At 38.3% G+C, this 20,314-nt stretch overlaps 1 protein-coding gene across 1 annotated transcript in view; it reads left to right on the forward strand.

The window, feature by feature from the left end:
* The first annotated feature begins 216 nt into the window (after nucleotides 1-216).
* Nucleotides 217-20,314, forward strand: part of BCHE (butyrylcholinesterase) — a 39,451-nt gene continuing 19,353 nt past the window's right edge. Inside the window, exons 1-2 of the mRNA XM_067536429.1 lie at nucleotides 217-327; nucleotides 4,033-5,557. Of these exons, the coding sequence (XP_067392530.1) occupies nucleotides 4,038-5,557 (1,520 nt within the window). The 5' untranslated portion in view covers nucleotides 217-327; nucleotides 4,033-4,037. The remainder of the gene's footprint in view (nucleotides 328-4,032; nucleotides 5,558-20,314) is intronic.

Raw genomic sequence — 20,314 nt, forward strand, 5'->3', positions numbered from 1 at the left:
AAGTTGTAGCCTTGTATTAAGGATAATTGTATTTTCCCTCTCCAATAAAATCTAATGCTTGATTCCATCAAAACTGGTGTAATTCTGAAGCTTTTCTACAACTATACCATTACCCTTTGAACAGATGTCAGATACTAAGGAACGGCTGCCTACAGATCAAGTTGCTGTTGCCAACTCTCGCGAGCTTTGTGACAGAAACAGTTGATTATAATGTCAGTACTGTCCAATTTACAGGCTTAAAGTAGCAGCCGCACACTGCTTTTCACTGAAGTATACAAAGATCTTCACTCTTTTAAAAGCTTTGTACTCTTTGTAACAGAAACTGGGGTAAGTAATTCTCTATTTACATGGTTTCTGTGCCAATATAAGTTACAGTTAAGCTCAATTTGTATGAGGATTGCAATCTTTTAAAATGTTATGCTCTGCCCATTTGTTGCTCTCTTGGAGATACTCACTCTGCTCTGCAAATGGAACTGATGGAACATGTAAGCAGGCATGTGTATCAGACCCTGGTATTATTCAAAGGATTCTGGACTAAGTAAATTGAACTGAGCAATAAATCATTTATTAATTCAAAAATCTTTTCAATGTAAAGAAAGATTACATAGCCTCTTGGTTGGGTAAAGATTTGCAAAGAGAGAAAATAATCATTGAAATAAATTATATTCCCTCACTGAATAAGAATACAAAGGTATATTCTGTTTAATTTTTATTGGATAAGGGCAATACAGAAGCAATTTTTTAAAATATGCAAACATAGTAAATTACATATCTCAATTTGGTTAAGGTTGGTGGGTTAAAACGATCTTCTGACCTCTTTTATTCTTGTAGCAATAATCAAGTCATATTTATTTAGCTCAGTGTGTTTTATGTTGCTGAGTTTGTTTTAATGCAGCATTAAAAATCTTACACAATGTAATATTTCACCACCAAGTGCAGTAGTATACCTTTCTTTCAATTGCTAGTTTTGTCACTATTAGCAGAATAAATAACTTGAAACTACTGTGCTTTCATTCAGCAGTGTAGAAGTTTTGTACTTTTTTTTCCAAAGTCTGACCTATTTCCTAGTTATTTTTCATTAAAATGATCAGATATTTAATTGGTGAGCTAATCATAAAATGTACTGTGTTAAACTTTTTGCTTACATTTTCTTTATTAATTACATTAATAATTAAAACATTTAGGGTTGTGGATCAAAAGTTCAGGGTCTGTTTTATATTTGCTGAATTCTACTTTTGGCTCTCTTAGTTTTTTAGCCTATATATATATATTTACTTTAAATAACATAACTGTATGGAGTCTAAAGATTCTACACGAACCCCATACTCCTGATGTTCACATTGTTTACCTTTATGATTTATTATTACAATTTCACTTTTATTTTCCTCATGCCTATAATATTACCATTGATTATTTCAATCTTTTACGGTCTCAGATAGGACTTTTAAATACATTAAATATGGCTTTCAGTGTAATATATTGGATTGTTTTAAAAATTACTATCTTTATCAGATTACTGTATATTGGATAACTGCTGACTTCCTATGCCGCTAGATTCTTAGCCCAATATTGATGCCCTCTCCTGGTCACTTAACTCATGAGTAAGGCAACTTACTTTAACTTCAAAGTAAGGCAACAAGGATTTGACTCTTGCATAATCCTTAACTCTTATGGAGCATTTTTCATTTATAGCTCTTTAAAGTGCTTTACAATGATAGGGAGCTATAACTGTATCCGTTTAATGGGTGGGTAAACTGATGTACAAAGAGATAAGTGATTTCATTTTGCCTATGAACTGCAGATTGGTGCACTAAATACCTGATTCTGCAAACTCTTGGAGTAATTCTGTTGACCTGAGGCTGCTCACACCAGTAAAGTTTAGCCAGGGTGTGTTTGCAGGATTCTAGGGAAGTACATTTTAAGGCTTGGTTATTGTTAGATAAAGCTCTTTAGTCCTTTATCTTTATGAATTGCACTGAGAAGCTTTTACATCAAATAGTTCATCTGTGTACTATACGTTTTTATTTGCTCATGCTTTTATCAAAAGTGTGAAATATTGTCTGTGATAATTTATCTCTCTGAGTTATTTTGATTCTCTCTCATATTTAGGAATCACTTTAACCAGAAACTTTGCTATTTTTTCTACTCTTCCTCAGCTTTTCAACAAAAAACAAACAAATATTAAATGATCTTAGATTAGGCATACAGTTACACTTTCCACAGAAATTAACCTCACTCCTTTTAAGGAGAGAAGTGCTGCTCATTACCAAAGAATGGAGTATTTAAAGTGGCAGTGCTGAGTACATTATGTACAACTGGAGGAGGGAAGGAGGGACAAGAAAAGAGAAGAGAAACTTTGCTCTATATTTTCACTGGAACAGACTTTAGGATTGGGCCAAATGAGAGTTTTCTTCTTTTTTGACATTTAACTTTTGAGAGGAAGAGAATGTTTCTATAACATAATTAATACGTCCACCTTTAAAAGATTAAGATCAGTGGAACTACTCACATGCTTAAACTTAAGCAGATGATTAAGTACTGCATCAATCAGAGTCTAAATTCCTAGAATTGCCATCATACTTATTATTCTAGCACCTAGAGGCCCCAATCAAGGACTGGGTTCCATTGTACCAGGCACTGCACAAATAAAGAAAAATAAAGTCCTTGCCCAAAATGAATGTACAATGTAAACAATAACAATAGTGTTAGTAGTCATGGCAAATGATGTCTATAAAACAGATTTATTTATTCATGATTTCGGCATAACTATGTATGTGATCACATAAAAGAACTGAAGTTATAGAGTATTACAGACCTACATATCAATTGAAGTACAAACTTATGAAAAGCACCTTCAATTCCCAGGAAATACTGTTGGGTTTATAGAAGTTATTTTGATGTTTTGCTGTTGTATTTCAACCCACTTGGGTTCTTTATCATAAATATATGGTTCAGTGTCTCCAGTGTCATGTGATCCCCTTAAAGAGATCACAGAAATAAAAATATAATTTTTCATGTTTGGGGGTATTCAGATCTCTAATTCAAATGACAAAGGAGCTGCAGGGTTAATAATGTGACTGTTTATTTGTGGAGAAATTGGTGCCTGGATCTAATTCTGTCCTATAGTTCTAGTAGAAGCTTCCTTGATATCCTTAAGACTGTGCACATTGTTACTACCTCCTTCTATTTATGTGATAGCATGAATTACAAAAGTAACTACCCACAGAATAATTTCTAATCAAACAATATGTTTTACATGATGTTCTTTTCATGTATTAGCCTCCAATGATGAATGGTCAGGGCACCAATTAACAAAAGTAAATATTATGAAAAGGCCTGAAGGGCATATTTTTGTGTGCTAAACTAGATGAAATAGTATTTGTTCAGTGATTGATTGTATGTGCGGGAGGAAAACAGATGATATTTCTTAGCAAAACACTTAGCAGGAGTATGGCCACGCCTGGTGAGTTTATAACTGTGATGCCACACAAGGCCCCTGCTGCATCGGGCATATGGTTAATGGTTCACATAGTCACAGACTTACTAGCAATATCCTTTTCCCTCTTTAGCCCACCCCTACCTAGCCCTCAACTTCTTCCCTCCTTCCATGTTGCTATGGACAGAGCTTTTGTGGAACACTGCTCTCAGAGACTTAGGGGCAGCAAAATCTCCCTGTAGATCATCTCCATGCCTCTCCCCTCTGTATTTAAGGACATCTATGCCCACAAGAGGAGAGAGAGCAGGATTATGATCCAAAAGCACTGTCTAGACTATGAAATTTACCATTGCTGGAAACCAGTGTCAGAATAGGGTGAAGTGGGATTATTCTTGAACATGATTTAGCAGCAACTGCAGCCAAGGACAAGCCATGGCTATAACCTGCTCTGAGTCTGAAGGTATTTTGTGCAGCAGAACCACCCCAGTTTCAGTGCCTTTGGGGCCTTCCAAATCCCTTCTGCTTTCAGCAATGTTTGGCCCTTCTGCTGATAATTAAAATGCATGCTCTTAAACTTCATCTTTATTTTATTTCAGAAACAATGACATGGAGCAATGGGACAAGTGTCTACATGAGATTTCTGATGTGGTTTCTTCTACTGTATATGTGTGTCAGGAAAGTGCTACCTGAAGACGACATTATAGTTACTACTAAGAAAGGAAAAGTAAGAGGAATTCACTTGCCAGTACTTGGGGGAACTGTGACAGCCTTTCTAGGAATTCCTTATGGAGAGCCACCAATTGGTAGACTACGATTCAAAAAACCCGAGCCCCGCAACAAGTGGACAGAGATTTGGGATGCCACAAAACATGCAAACTCTTGTTATCAGAATATAGATAAAACTTTCCCTGGATTCCCTGGATCAGAGATGTGGAATCCAAACACTAACCTTAGTGAAGACTGCTTATACCTCAATGTATGGGTTCCTTCTCCAAAACCCAAAAATGCAACTGTCATGGTATGGATTTATGGGGGTGGATTTCAGTCAGGGACATCCTCTTTACCTGTCTATGATGGCAAATTTCTGGCTCGTGTTGAAAGAGTCATTGTAGTTTCAATGAACTACAGAACAGGGGCACTAGGATTCTTGGCTTTACCAGGAAACCAGGAAGCTCCAGGAAATGCAGGTTTATTTGATCAAAGGTTAGCACTTCAGTGGGTCCAAGAGAACATAGCAGTCTTTGGTGGCAATTATAGAAGTGTGACTTTATTTGGAGAGAGTGCTGGGGCTGCTTCTGTTAGCTACCATATCCTTTCTTCTAAAAGTCATCCTCTTTTCACAAGAGCCATCATGCAAAGTGGCTCTGCTAATGCCCCCTGGGCTGCACTAACACATTCTGAAGCAAGGAAGAGAACTCTGACTTTAGCTAAATTACTTAGCTGTTTGGGTAACAATGAGACAGACATAATTCTCTGCCTTCAAAACAAGGATCCCCAGGATATCCTTGAAAGCGAAGTTTCTGTTTTAACACACAACTCTCTTTTCAAAACATATTTCTGTCCCATAGTTGATGGTGATTTTCTCACTGAAATGCCACAAACATTGATCCAACATGGGCTCTTTAAACAAACACAGCTCTTAGTGGGAGTTAACAAAGATGAAGGGACAGCTTTTCTAGTGTATGGTGCACCTGGTTTCAGCAAAGATAATGATAGCTTGATCAATAAGACAGAATTTCAAGTAGGTTTAAGTCTGTCCTTTCCAGAAGCAAGTGAACTTGGGGTGGAATCAATCATTTTTCACTACACAGACTGGGAAGATGAGGAGAACCCTGATATTTATCGTGATGCTATGGATGACATTATTGGGGATTACAATATCATATGTCCTGTTATGGAGTTCACAAAATTTTTTGCTCAAGTAGGAAACAATGTATTCTTCTACCTCTTTGAACATCGATCTTCAAAACTTGCTTGGCCAGAGTGGATGGGAGTGATGCATGGTTATGAGATTGAGTTTGTATTTGGATTACCTCTAGAGAGAAGAGTTAATTACACCAAAGCTGAAGAAATCATGAGTAGATCCATTTTGAGATACTGGGCAAGTTTTGCGAAAACTGGGTAAGTTTATGTTTTGTTCGTTGATTTTTATTTCATATGCACAAACTAGAAATAATGATTCTATTGATGGTGTTCTGGAGCCCAGTGAGGACTGCGAGGAAGGATTTATTGTGGTATTTTTCTTTTATTATTTATTAAAAACAGCATCTCAGTAAAATACACTGTTGAAATGCAGCTGACAATATCATATGAGTTTAAGAAAATACTGTGTGCTCTTCAAAGTTGTTAGTCATCTGTTGCCCACTTATGAAAGTAACCACAAAGCATTTTTGCCATGATAGAAGCTGTTGCAAATGAAGGCAAGCATTTCAAGCTGCAAAAACATAATATATACAACTCACACACACAATGGGTGAAATCCTGATCCCATTGAAATCAACGGCAAAACTCTGGTTGACTTCAGTGTGACTCATCCTAAGGTTGAAATTCACCCCAAACCCCAAAGAACCAAATTTTTTGTGGGGCACGAAGTGGGACTTGGTGGATGGAATCCAACTCCCTAAACTAGTCTACCCAGCTTCTGTTCCAGCATATGGGCTGGAATAGAGGAGATAGCCCTTATTGTCCACATATGGTGGGGGGAGGTTTCTGTATTACTGGATCTGTTTAAGACATCTATAGTCATCCTAAAATATCCTTTGGGTCTGAAGACATTTACACTAACAATGGCCATTAGCAGAGCCATGCAGAGTTAGTCTTAATGTTATAACTCTAGTGGTATGTTGAGAATTGAAGCTCTGCCTTCTGGTTACTCTGCCTATCTCTCCTAGGGGAAAAAATCCATATTTTAAATAGAAAACTGTATCCATGAGAATGTGCACTTCAGTATTTAACGTATCCTCACATTAAAAAAATATCACTTTATCTATATTTTTGTATCCTCACAATAATTGGCTTCTGAGATGGATATTTTCATGAACTCATTTATGCCCTGATACAAAACACACTGAGATCAATGAAAAGATTCCCACTGACTTTAACTTTGGATCATATTCTAACTGTTCTCCATTCATAGATTCATAGTTTACAAAACCAAAGTGGACCACTGTGATCAGCTAGTCTGATTGCCTATATATACACATGCCATAGGACTTCCCTGAATTAATTTCACTTTGAAATATAGCATATCATTTAAAAAAAAATATCCAGTCTTGATTTAAAATTGCTGGTGATGGAGAATCCATCACAACTCTTGGTAAGTTGTTCCATTGGTTAATTTCCCTCACTTCTAAAAATATGTGCCTATTCTGAATTTTGTCTAGCTTCAATTTCCAAACATTGGGTCTTGTTTTACATTTGTCTCCTAGATTGAAGAGTCTTTTACTATCTATTTTCTGTTATCCATTTGGACACTTATTGACTATAATTATAGTACTTATAAGTATATAACTACTATACTTATAGTTATATACTTATAACCCCTTAACTTTCTCTTTGTTAAACTAAACAGACTGAGCTCCTGGAGTCTTTCAATATACAGCATATATTTCAATCCTTTAATTGTTCTCATGGCTCTTCTCTGAATTCTCTTCTACTTAGCAACATCCTTCTTGAACTGTGGAGTCCAGAACTGGATGCAATATTGCCAAATACCTGGCACCTCTGCCAAACACCTCCCTAAAAGTAATATAACCTCCTTGCTCCTACTTGATATTCCACTGTTTATATATTCAAGAATCACATTAGCCCTTTTGGCCACAGCATCATACTGGGAGCTTATGTTTAGCTGATTATTCACCGTGATTCCCATGTCCTTTTTAGAGTAACTGCTTCCCAAGATAGGTTCCTCCAAGTATGGCCTACATTCTTTGTTCCTAGATGTATGACTTTACTTTGTACCAGGGACGTGTCTTCTTCATTATTTACCACTCCCCCAATCTGTATCCTCTGAAAACTGTTAGGCCCTTCCCTCTTTGGCCATATTGCTTAATTAGAAACATATTCAAGTTCATAAACTGTTGCCCCACAATTTTCACCCAAATTATTCTTCTAAATTGATTATGCCTTTAAAAAGTATTTAAGAAGGCAGTATTATTTTATGAACTATAAGAATAGTAAAAAATGATTTGGTGAGATGTATTCAATAGACTTACTTTTGCATTCATTTTATGTTACATACGGAGTCGAACTAACAATCTGTTTCAATGCATAATTCCTTTAACAGGTTTTCACTTTCAGAGCTATAATTGTTTGCATTACTGTCATTTATGCATCAAATGTATTTTTTTGCAATAAATTCCTGCTATACAGTGAGGTCAGCTAAAACTTGGCAACTATTTCTGCCAGGTTATGGATGGATCCAATATCCATAGTACTAAAACCAGTAGGGATCAGCCTTTCAGCAAGAATTAGTACAATACACTGAATTAGGGATCTGCACTAGATTCTGGAGGCTTTACAAACCTATCCTGCAGGAAGTTGCAGGTAATGACAATGTAGTAGCCACTACAACTATATTTAAATGTGTAGATGTTTCCATTTAAATTGAAACATATATTTATTTTTAAAAAATTAGCTTCTTTTTTCATAGATATTTTGCAGAGCAATATTTAGATGTGTGCTTTTGGGTAATAGCATAGTTTCCGAGGCATAATACGTAGTTTCCTGTTTCTCAATACCTGTCTCGTAAAATGAAGTTACAAAGATAAGGGCACAGTGCAAGCTAAAATTAGACAACATAAGGGGTGTGTGTGTGTGTGTGTGTGTGTGAGTGTGTGCATGCAAGTTTAGATTTGGGAAAGACTGTCAGCCAATAGTCCGGTTATCTAGTCTGATCATCATTTGGACTATAATTAGATTAGGGGGCAGATAGTATTTCAAGTGGTTTCCACAGCAAACAGCAAATACTCACTATCGGCTTCTACCAAAAGTAATGAAAACATGACTATTTATGGTAGATAATACATCTGTGCAGTTCTAATTGCCAGCAAAATGATCACAATGGTATGTTTTCTACCAAGTTAACCCATTAGATGCCACTCTCTTCGAGAACAAGGACATTGATCTAACCAATGTACACTGCCTATAGTTTAGAATAAGTGGATCAAATTGATTCTAAAAACTATCAGGAATGGAGTATCTTTTGCCATTGATGTCTGCCGTACTAAAGGAGAAAACTGAGCAAAAAGATGAAAATCAAAAAGATTATACAGCACAGTTATTACTGAAGGCGTTGACCTAATATTCTAATGTGCACTAATACCAAAGCATGAGGGAGGAAACAGAAGCCTGCATATGAAAAGAAATATGAAAAACTCAGTAAAAGCTGAAAGAAATAGTTTTTGTTTCAATGACTTTACACTTGGAAGTAATTTTGAGATGGCTCAACTTACCTCAGAAAGGACAGTAGGCTTCATTTAGCTTTCAGTGCTGTGGTCTGTTACTGCACGTTCCTCATGGGTTCTCTTTGAGCTTGCACTCTGACCTTAATGGCCTATATTTTTCATCCAGACAGGAATGCTGGGATTAAGGATGTTCAGATTGAAATATGCAGGTTCAATGACCCTAAAGGAGCAGTCTTCCATTCTCAAGAAATACCTGATGTCATGTAAAACCAGAAAAGAGAGTTATCATAGAAAAGACTAATGATTCCTTCAAAATGTACCCTAGTGATATATACATCCTTGTTTCTTGCTAAATAAAATAGGGCTGTCAACTGGCCTGAATTTTTCCAATACAATGAAGACCAAGAACATTTTACACAAGGCAGTTGATTCAGTTTTCCATGTCTGTAGGCATTTTTATCTGTCAACCTTACTAAAAATAAAGGTGTCAATCACGAATGATTACTTTGCCAGGGGACTGTTAAGGATTAGGATTTTCTGGTTTTTAATCAGAATACAGAAAAGACTACAATGTGGTAAATCATTAAGTGCCAGAAACAAACAAGTTAGATCATTTTGGCCAAAATATTCAGAGTTGAATACCTAGCATTGTCATTTTGAAATAAAAAAATTGAAACATGTCATTTCAATTTCACAAATTATTTTATATTATAATTAGTAATATAAAATAGTCAAAATCAGAACATTTCTACTGACCTGGAGCAAAATTAGTCTGGAAATTTCATTTCATGGACAATTTTGATTTTTTTTGTTTTTGTTTTTTTGTTTTCTTTCCAATTTGGAATTTTGAAATGTCAGAATTTCTTGAGGAAAGGAAAATGTCTTACTTTTGATCAGCTCTGCCCATTGCTAAAGCTTTGCCCATACCTTAGTCAGCTTTTGTCTTAATTACTGTGACCTTGCCTTTTCCAGCCTCCTTGCTTCCATTTCTGCAGTAGTGTGAGGAGAGTTCAATCCCCCTCAGAGGAACGCTGGCCATGCCATCGACTTTCCTGATGGCAAAATTCATCTTGAATGGACATATGCTGCCGATCTATTCTGCATTTATGACCCCTAAGCAGTCTCATACTGTCACTCATCCCATTGGGGTTCTGAGTTATCTCCAGGTCTTTTTTTCACCTCTATAGACACCCGTTTTCCATCTCTCAGCATACATATGTAAATCTCCCGCACTCTCAGCAATGTTCCCTTTTAACAGTGATAGCAGGGCTAAAGATTGCAGTGGCCAAAGTAAATAAATACAAGAGATGGAACTTTTGGCATGCCAATTGGAACTGCTTCAGAGCATCTCTATGAACCAAAAGATCCTTCTTCTTTCAAACAGGATCCGTTCTGGTCACAGGTGTTTTAACGAACATCTTTACCACTGGGCCTTCTTCATCTTCCTTTCTGCTCCTGTGGATCTCATGAACAAACAGTATGCCATTTGGCTGGGCTCTCTTTATCATTTTGTTGGTGGATGGATGGGATTCATGTCTCTAGGTGATGCTGCTGTGATGGAATGGCTACATCACTTCCTGAATATCCAGTTCATTGTTTGTGCCATCAGAAACCATTCACTAGAAGAAGCTGCCCCACTCTCCTGCTAAAGGTACCTTTCTCTTCCATGGCTCCAACAATATGTCCTATCTCCCCATACATTCCTAAACACATGTGAATTACTCCATTGTCTTCCCACCACATACTGAATTTGGTTCAAATTCCTTGTTCCCACCTACATTTTTCTGTCATTTGTGGGGCAGAAATGGGCTAGATGAGGACTTGATGAACCAATGGGGATCATACCATTTGGCTCTAGATCAGAACGGGAAGGTTTTGTGACAAGATTTCTTTTTCTTTTGGGGTTTCTTTTTGAGAAAGGCTGAAGCCATTGCCTGTGGTCCAATAATATCTGGGATTTGAAATATGCTTTGAATCCTGGATCCATGCACCCCTAAATTTTGTGCAAATCCAAATCTGAATCAGAGTTTTGGGGCTTAAGCCCATCCATACATCTATCTTTCTGTGCATGTATGTGACCCACATCTCAGTAGTATCTATGGACCAGATTTAGTTTCTTTCCACAAGGTAGTTTCCTACTCTGTGTCCAGTGTGTTGGGAAAGTAAAAACTGAGTTTCTAAATGTTCTTGTTTTCCAACAGACATGTTCCTCTCTACACAATTATGTCTTGGGTCTTTAGTTCAGTCTGCTGTCTAAACTCTAGATGAGGCTTCTGTTTTTGTTCTCACTGTTCTGAAACTACTCCCTTTAAATGTAGTGTGTTAAGTTGGTAAGAAAAGCACTGATATTTGTCTTATGTCCACCAGGACATCAGGAGAAGACCATAATAAATAGGTAAAATGCTTCAGCGCTTAAGCAAACAGTCAAAGCCACACAGGTTCCCCTAAAACATATGGGGAAATATTTCAAAGGCTTGTTTGCTTTTTTGTTTGTTAGTTTTTTTAAAAAACTGAAAAAGATTTGCTTCATCAGTTGTGAAACTGGCAGTGAGACAAATTTTGCAAGTTTCTTTTTATAGGAGACATTTTTCACAAAGCCTTAAAAATATTATCTTTATATGTTCCGCTACTTTCTTACTTGAACTTCCGTCTCATCCGATTAGTCTGTCTCCTTGTCAATTTTCCTTCATTCATGTCTAGAAAAATGCACTGAATAAACATAATGAATAAAGGAATGCAAAAGGCATAACCTAGCAACAACTGATTTGGGATGCCATATATTTTTTTCCATGATAAATAAAGCCTTATCTTACTAGGAGGTAGCAGAGCATTCTGCTGACTATGATTGATAGTACTAGTTAGTGTCACTCATTTACTTCCAAAAGCTTTCTGAAGATCAGCAAAAGTGGAGAAGAAAAATGAGAGTAATAAGTGTGTCTATCATCATGGACCTGAATTAAAATAAAGCATAGAGGGAAAACTTCCAGATAAAGCCCACCAAAATCTCAATCCACATTGACTATGTCTTCATATCTGAAAATAGATTGCTATACTGAGACTGATGTTCAGCTCCCACCTTTTTCAGCCAGTCTTATTCCATTGGCTACTTGACTGAGTCCTTCATCGAACACAACTTGACTGAATCCATTCTGCTGAGCTCTGCTAGGAGCAGGTCTGAAATGGATAACCACTCAGGTCTCAGGCTGGCTGAGGCCTGGTTGAAACCCTGGTCTTAGGGCTGCTCTAACATACGTCCAGATGCAAATGGTCCCATCTGACAATAGCAACTGAAAAAACGTGAGTCAGGATAAGTGAAAGACTGTTTTAAAACAAAAATAACTTAATTATGATTTTGTTCTGGAACCACCCTCTTCAGTTCTCTTCTTATGCTTTATTTCTTTACAAAAAAAAACAAAGCCTCTTTCTCTTCCCTAGTCAGGAGACATTTTTTTTTAGGGAAAATCGAAAACTATGTTATCCCCTCCTTTCTCAAAGTTGTGGAGAGCAGGTATAAACTGATGAAACTAGAAATGCTCTGAGTGAACTACAGCATTTGAAAAACATGAAGAATCTGACTCAATGCTAAAAAGTTCCATCTCCAGTTCAGCCTATTAAAAACTGAAGGGACTAATGCAACTGCAAAAGGCTGCAGGTAACAGGGAAGGTAAGTAGAAAATAGGTAAGGCTTTGACATCCACTCACTGGAATCTTATTGACAGTTTAGTAATATTTACCTTCCTCTGCCCTTTAAAAAGCATTAGTTGTGAGCCTGGTGCTGATGACATATTGTTCAACAGAGGCCACTCCTAAGTATCTGCACTTTCTGCTTCAATAAAAAGAATTCAATCTGAAAGCAAAAAGGTTGTTGGAAAATACAACTGTTCACCTGTCAATAAACTTCAGATGAAGGAACATCAGAGATACAATAAAAGCTACATAGTTATTGGAAGACAAAAACACTCCAGCCACATCATAAAGGCCAATAACTGTCTGGGTTCTCCAAGGAAACAAAAATGCTGAATATTAGAATGAAGCTCCTGTAGACAAAGTGCATGTCGGATCATATTATCTTTATTCAGCACCAATTTTTCCTTGTGCTGCATCCTCACCCACTTCCATTCCCCCATCAGTGTTTGTCAAGGAGATTTCTTAGGGTAAGTTTCTGATCTCCTTGATTTGGAGTGTTCAAGGGGTTGGAGAGCCATAGCAGCTAGACAAAGGTGCTCTGAGGTCATGTGCTTGCTCAGACCAGAAGCAGGTAGAATAATTCAGCGTACTGAGGGAATGGATTGTACCAAATAGCATTCCTTATCCCTGTTTTTTTCTTGACATAAGTATCGTATAGTTTCACCTCAGACCTCTGATGTTAATAGGTGTGCATTTCATTGTATCTTGTCCATATTGCCAATGCAACTGGCTGAATCCCAAGATGGTGGGGTCTCTATGCTGAGTATTAGCCAGCTCCATGATCTTATTGCTCAGGTTGTATACTACCTGGATCCTTCAGTTGGAGAAAAAGACCTTCTAACCCCTCATCCTACTCCTAGCATTCTGTATAGGAGCAGTCAGAATTTTGCCCTTAGTTTTCATGCAAAGCACTTAGGAAAGATTTCTAGGGAAATGGTCACAGCAACAGAACAACATTTGCATCAAATGACCTAGTTAGCAGAGGGTTATTGTTCTATAAAAGAACAATTCAGATGTCAAAATATTCTTTTCATCAGTAAAAGTCAGTATCACACTAGTATGAGAGGGTTAATATCAAATTGTATCCTGTTCTCCATCCATTCATACAATCACCATTGATGTGGCTGCATAATAGGAAAAAGAGAATATAGAATGATATCTAAGCTACCAACACAAGAGAAAGAGACCATTTTGTTGTAAAATAGACTTTGACCTTCACTCTTTTTGGTAAAGAATGGTGGCTTCTGTTTGAATGACCATAGAGAGACATAAGGAGTTGTGACAAATGTTTTTCATTATCATGTGAGATAATTTAGAAATGTACTCAGATTACATGGAATCGAATCATAGAATCATAGAGTTGGAAGGGACCTCAGGAGGTCATCTAGTCCAACCCCCTGCTCAAAGCAGTACTAATCTCAGCTAAATAATCCCAGCGAGGGTTTTGTCAAGCCGCATCTTAAAAACCTCTAAAGATGGAGACTCCACCACCTCTCTAGGTAACCCATTCCAGTTCTTCACCATCCTCAACTCCCTCAGCACCCTCGGGTGCATTGCATCTGGCCCCATAGATTTGCGTATGTCCAATCTTTCTAAATAGTCTTGGACCTGTTCCTTCAGCACTGTGGGATGTTCACCTCCTTCCCATTCTGTGCCGCCCAGTGCAGAAGTCTGGGAGCTGATCTTGTCTGTGAAGACAGGCAAAAAAGGCATTGAGTACCTCAGCTTTCTCCACATCCTCTGTCATTAGATTGCCTCCCGCATTTTGTAAGGGGCCAACACTTTCCCTAATCTTCCTCTTGTTGGTAACATACCTGTAAAAACCCTTCTTGTTCCTCTTCATGTCCCTTGCTAGCTGCAACTCCAATTGTGCTTTGGCCTTCCTGATTTCATTCCTGCATGTTCGAGCGGTATTTTTATACTCCTACCTAGTCATCTGACCAAGCTTCCACTTCCTGTAAACTTCTTTTTTATGTTTAAGTTCACCAAAGACTTCTTTGTTAAGCCAAGCTGGACGCCTACCATATTTGCTATTCTTTCTGCACATCGGGATGGTTTGTTCCTGTGCCCTCAATAAGGTTTCTTTAATATACAGCCAGCTCTCTTGGATTCCTTTCCCCCTCATGTTAGCCTCCCAGGGGATCCTGCCCATCAGCTCCCTGAGGGAGTCAAAGTCTGCTTTTCTGAAGTCCATGGTCCGTATCCTGCTGTTCTCCTTTCTTCCTTTTGTCAGGATCCTGAACTCAACCATCTCATGGTCACTGCTGCCTAGGTTGCCACCCACTTCTACTTCCCCTACCAAATCTTCCCTGTTTGTGAGCAACCGGTCAAGAGAAGCACAACCCCTAGTTGGTTGCTCCAGCACTTGCACCAGGAAGTTGTCTGCAACACTATCCAAAAACTTCCTGGATTGTTTGTGCTCTGCTGTATTGCTCTTCCAGCAGATGTCATGGTGATTGAAGTCTCCCATGAGAATCAGGTGCTGTGAACTGGAAACTTTCCCTAGTTGACTGAAGAAAGCCTCATCTACCTCGTCCTCCTGGTCTGGTGGTCTATAACAGACACCCACCACGACATCACCCTTATTGTTCTTGCTTCTAAGCTTAACCCAGAGACTCTCAACTAGTCTCTCCAGTTTTATACTGGAACTCAGATCAATCATAGTGCTCTCTTACATACAGTGCAATTCCTCCACACTTTCACCCCTGTCTGTCCTTCCTGAACAGTGCTCCAGTCGTGTGAGTTACTCCACCAAGTCTCAGTTATTCCAATCATGTCATAGTTTCTTGACTGTGCCAGTACATCCAATTCATCCTGCTTGTTTCCAAGGCTTCTTGCATTTGTGTATAGGCCCTTGAGATAACTAGCCGATTGCCCTACTTTCTCAGTATGAATCAGGAGGCCTCCCCTGTTGCTCCTTCCTCCTCCTGCATCCTTGTCATGTCCCACTTCCCCACTTACCTTCAGGCTTAGGTCTCCATCCCCCATCAAACCTAGTTTAAAACCTTCCTCACTAGGTTAGCCAGCCTGTCTGCGAAGATACTCTTCTCTCTCTTCGTTAGGTGAATCCCGTCTCTTTGTAGTAATCCTTCTTCCTGGAACAACATCCCATGATCGAAGAATCCAAAGCCCTCTCTCCAACATCACCTGCGTAACCACACATTTACTTCCGCAATGCGACAGTCCCTACCTGGGCCTTTTCCTTCAACAGGGAGGATGGATGAGAACACCACTTGCGCTTCAAACTCCTTTATCCTTCTTTTCAGAGCCACATAGTCCGTAGTGATCTGCTCAAGATCGTTCTTGGCAGTGTCGTTGGTGCCCACATGGAGAAGTAGGAGGGGATAGTGGTCTGAGGACTTGATGAGTCTTGGCAGTCTCTCTGTCACATCCTGAATTGTAGCTCCAGGCAAGCAGCACACTTCTTTAGTTTCCCGGTCATGCTTTCTTCACAGAATGTTCAAAACTATGGATGACATCTAACAAATACATTGTTTATTATAAACATTTGACCCCCTTTATTCAGGAGTCTTTAAAGTGACTCAGTATCATTCAACATCAGTATTGATGTCCATACATATTGTTATATTAAAAACAGTAATGGAAACCACTGTTTAGCTATTTGGTATATTTGGATCTAGTACATTGTGCAAGAAGCCAATAACTGGAAACACATGTTTGGCAGTCATCTGAGGTTCTGGCTTGCAAACTGACAAGCTGTCATAGAATTTCAAAATCAAAAACAAGAATATTTGGTTTAGCCATTTTGTTTCATATGGGGCAGGGTTACAAATTGTTTAGATTGGCTTAATATCATTGCCAACACAAATAAAAGGTGCACATTATTTCCCATATGTACAGAAAATCAGACTCAGATAATAAAACTTTTGTTCTTGACAAGAGATGGGTCAAATCATTGCTGATAAAGTTCATGCACTTCCAAATGTCAAATCAGAGCTTCACTTAGAAAACTGTGCAAACATCATAGAGAACAATCAAATGAAATAACAGACTAGAAACTAAAGATTTGTCTTGAATTGTGCTACTCAGTGCTGTATATATGATGTTCCCAGCTAACAAATTGTAAAACCCATTGCAGTAGATAAAGAAATCTCTCCCTAATGAAGACAGGATGAAGATGCTCTTGTGATTAATTCATTAAGCTGAGACTTGGGAGAGATAGGTTCCATTCTTGGCTCTGCTATGTGCTCTTTGTGTGACCTTGGGCAAATCACTTTGTCTCTCTGTTCCTTTGTTCCCCATCTCTAAGATAAAAAAAAAATCCTTAATTTACATGTTGCTGAAAGGCTAAATTCATTAGTGTTTGTCAGGTGTTCCGATACCAAAATGAGGGGAGCTATATAAAAACTTACATATAGATAGAAAATAGTAAATACTCTGAGCTACTTTGGAAGACTTCTGGATTCATCAAAACTAATCTTGCTTACATGGAAGTCATATAGACCCATGAAAAGATGAAGGGGGAATCAAGATGTCCCACTTACCCCAGAGTAAATAAATGACACCCCTGGAGCAGAGGGACAATGGCATGAATGGGAGGTGTGCACACACTTTTCCATATGATTGCATTTATCGAAGATAGGAATTGCATAAATACATATTTATGTGCAGGTGCAAATTGTGACCACATTAAGAGCTGTGCATGTCTAAGATGGGGCACTCTTAAGTTTATCACATATACTTTTGGAGATGTAGCAGGGAGCTGAAAATATGGATCCAAGATTAGCACTTAGTTTCACTAGACCATAACTTTCTACCGCAGCATTTTTACACAAGGGCCAAATTGCATTGTTATTTAGTGTGACTTCTACCTGTAAATCAAGGGTAAAAATCTTCATTTTACAGACACTGCTCTTCTGTCATAGACACAGCTTAAGCTCAGAAATGTTTTGCTTTCCATTTTTGTGACAATGCCATGTGTGTTTAGTTCATCAGAGACTGAAGCTGGAGTTCAAAATGTGTGCAAACTTGAGTATTTTTCCAGATAATGCTAGAATTTTGAACAGAAATGCTGATAAGAAACATGAGGAACAGAAACCTGCACATTTCAATTCAAACACAAAAGAGTGGTTTCCATGTAGAGTGATCTGTCTCAGGGAAGTGGCAATGAGGAATGATAGAGAGCTAGCTATGAATCTAGGGCCAAATTGTCAAAGGGCCTCAATCTGGTGTCTAATTCTGTGCCTGCAGTTTTGTTCCCGTCAGCCACAGGTGCAGTCAATTAAGGGTGAAAATGGTAGCAGTTATCAATCTAGCTGCATGATTTGTGGGAGCCGTTGTTTTTTGCGCCCACAAATCTGGAAGTTTGATGTCTAAATTCAGTCATTTCATGTTCATGGTTGATTGCACACACAAAACTGTATTTTAGTGCAGGCATAAAATTAGAAGCTGTTACACTCTTCTCTCTCAGATGCTTCAGCCCTCATGCCTGTTCAGCATTTGCCCCTACGACACAGCCTGAACCCTTTACAGACTGTCTGTGGTTACACCATAGCAGTTTAAATTTCTGAGGACTGTTGTGTCCAGTTTACAACAAAGAGATCCTTTTGGGGACTGGGGCTGCTATTCAAATACTCTGATCTTTGTCTTGATTCCTGAAGCCTAATAAATCTGTCTGTAATTGATGTGATTTGGTAAGGTGGCGGCCAGAGGATGAATTTCCTGGAATCACAGTACCTCAAAGGTTATTGTGATATAACATGATATTGTCTACAAGGCCAAAACATGATAGAAAACATTAGAACATTACATAGATTAGATAGAAATTAATAGACTCAGGGCATATCTTTTCTGCTGTCCTTACCAAAGAAAGCTAAAGATGTAAACAGATGACAACAACCCATTCTTCTCTAAGCTCTTAAAGCATCTGGACTCTGGGACGTGGAAACCATCACCTCATGGAATTCCCTCTATTAACCCTCACACACTTGTCCCTGCTCACTTTCTATCTCTGGTGAGATTTTCTGTCAGCTTTTCAAATCTAATGTATTTTATGGTGTTAAGATGTAATTTAAATTGATGATGGAATGTTTGTATTCTCCCTTCTTGTGGCTATCATAGCTTATTATTCCACAATTGGTTTAGCTTTGACATCATGAAAGATCCAGATATCACTTTACTCGGATTGAAGTGGCTTGTTTCAGCATTTTACTCAGCTCTGCTTCCCTAAGCTATGTGTACATTAGCAGCTTTTTCTTGAAATTTCCCTCTGTTGCACTAGTGCAACTCCAAATGTGGAGATAAAGATAAAAGCACTAGAGTAAACCTGCCACTGGTCACCCTGCATATCTAACCTTACTCAGATTACACAGCAGTTAGACACTGGTTGCCCACACTAGCACTCCTACTATTTCCATCCCTGGTGGAACTTTAAAAGTGGTAATAGTGAGAAACATCAAGGAAATTGCTGGTGTAGACAAGGCCACAGGGGCCCAACCAATCTGCATCATTTTATTCAGTTGTGAATGGAGTGTCCAATCAAAAAAGGAATAATAATTAGGGCAATTAGTATAAAACCAAATATCAGAGATCACATCCCGCCATATGTACTGCACAGAAGCTGCTTATAAAAATTTGGTCTTTGGAAATCAGGAAAGCACTGAAACAATTTATCTAACAACCTATGAGTGAATGGGAATGTACTCCACTAATGGTGGAGCAGCAGATAGCCAGCCACAGTAATCATATGCATATGAGTAGTGTATCTTCTCTCACAACCAATGGCTTCAATATATTTTACCAAGGCCACTGTGGATTTAAAAGATACTCTCAGAAAACATTTTTCTCTCCCTTTGCTGACTGCTGCTGATATTTGTCCCAAGGATAAGTACTTGTTGAAAAATGCACAAGTTTCATATTTTTTTCCAGACCATGATAGGGAGAGGTGAGGTAACCATGGCAGCTCAGCCAGATTGGGAAATGATAAGTAAATAGTGGTATCCCCTGTACCTCTTCTTTTACTTCTCTTCTGAGGAGCTGATTTCCCCTTGTGCAATTGCTTCAAAGCCCCACTAGGGATATCCATATAGACCTTTAAGACCTTCACAAAGTAACCCTGATGATTATAGTTTAATCTGATTTCTTATGGCAACTAAGAGTGTAAAAAATAACCATTTGAAAGGTAGTCCTTGAAAGCTACAATTGGCACAACATGAAAGGGCTTTCAGGTCTACAGAACACAAAAGCAACTTGATGGCCACATGTTTCATAAACATAAATAGAGTTTATGCACACAGCAAGTGGAGATTAGACCCACAGAGAAGTTGTTATACCAGTACTATACATTCTATCTACAAGTGAAGAAGATAGTTTCGACATTAAAGTCCTTACCCAAAACTCACTGAAGTCAAGGGGAGTCGTTATTGACTTCAATGGGATTTGTATCAGCCCCATAGGGCTCATTGACTTTAGAAGGAATTGGCTCAGGCCTCAAATGGTATCTCAAACAACAATATCAGCTGCAGTTAGATTAAGAGTGTGGAAGAAGAGACAGCATGAAAAATCCTCTGCTTTTCTTTACTCACAGATACAGCCTGAGATACATATGACTATTTTTATAGGTGTTAGACAGCCTGTGTTAACTATCCTTCCCAATGAAGCCCCTCCACATAATTGTGAATTAGGGCTTAAAAATGGTGTCTGTTAAAAGAGCAGTGAGTGAATCTCAAAATGATTGGAAACTCAATTTGCATAAGTATCCAAAAGTTCAGATGTTTACTTGAATCGTACCTACTCTGAAATTGTCTTTCTTCGATGTCCTCAAATG

This window comes from Emydura macquarii, unplaced genomic scaffold (genome assembly GCF_026122565.2).
Source record: "Emydura macquarii macquarii isolate MOO-44397 ecotype Brisbane River unplaced genomic scaffold, CSIRO-AGI_Emac_v2 contig_3603, whole genome shotgun sequence".
NCBI classification, from domain to species: Eukaryota; Metazoa; Chordata; order Testudines; family Chelidae; genus Emydura; species Emydura macquarii.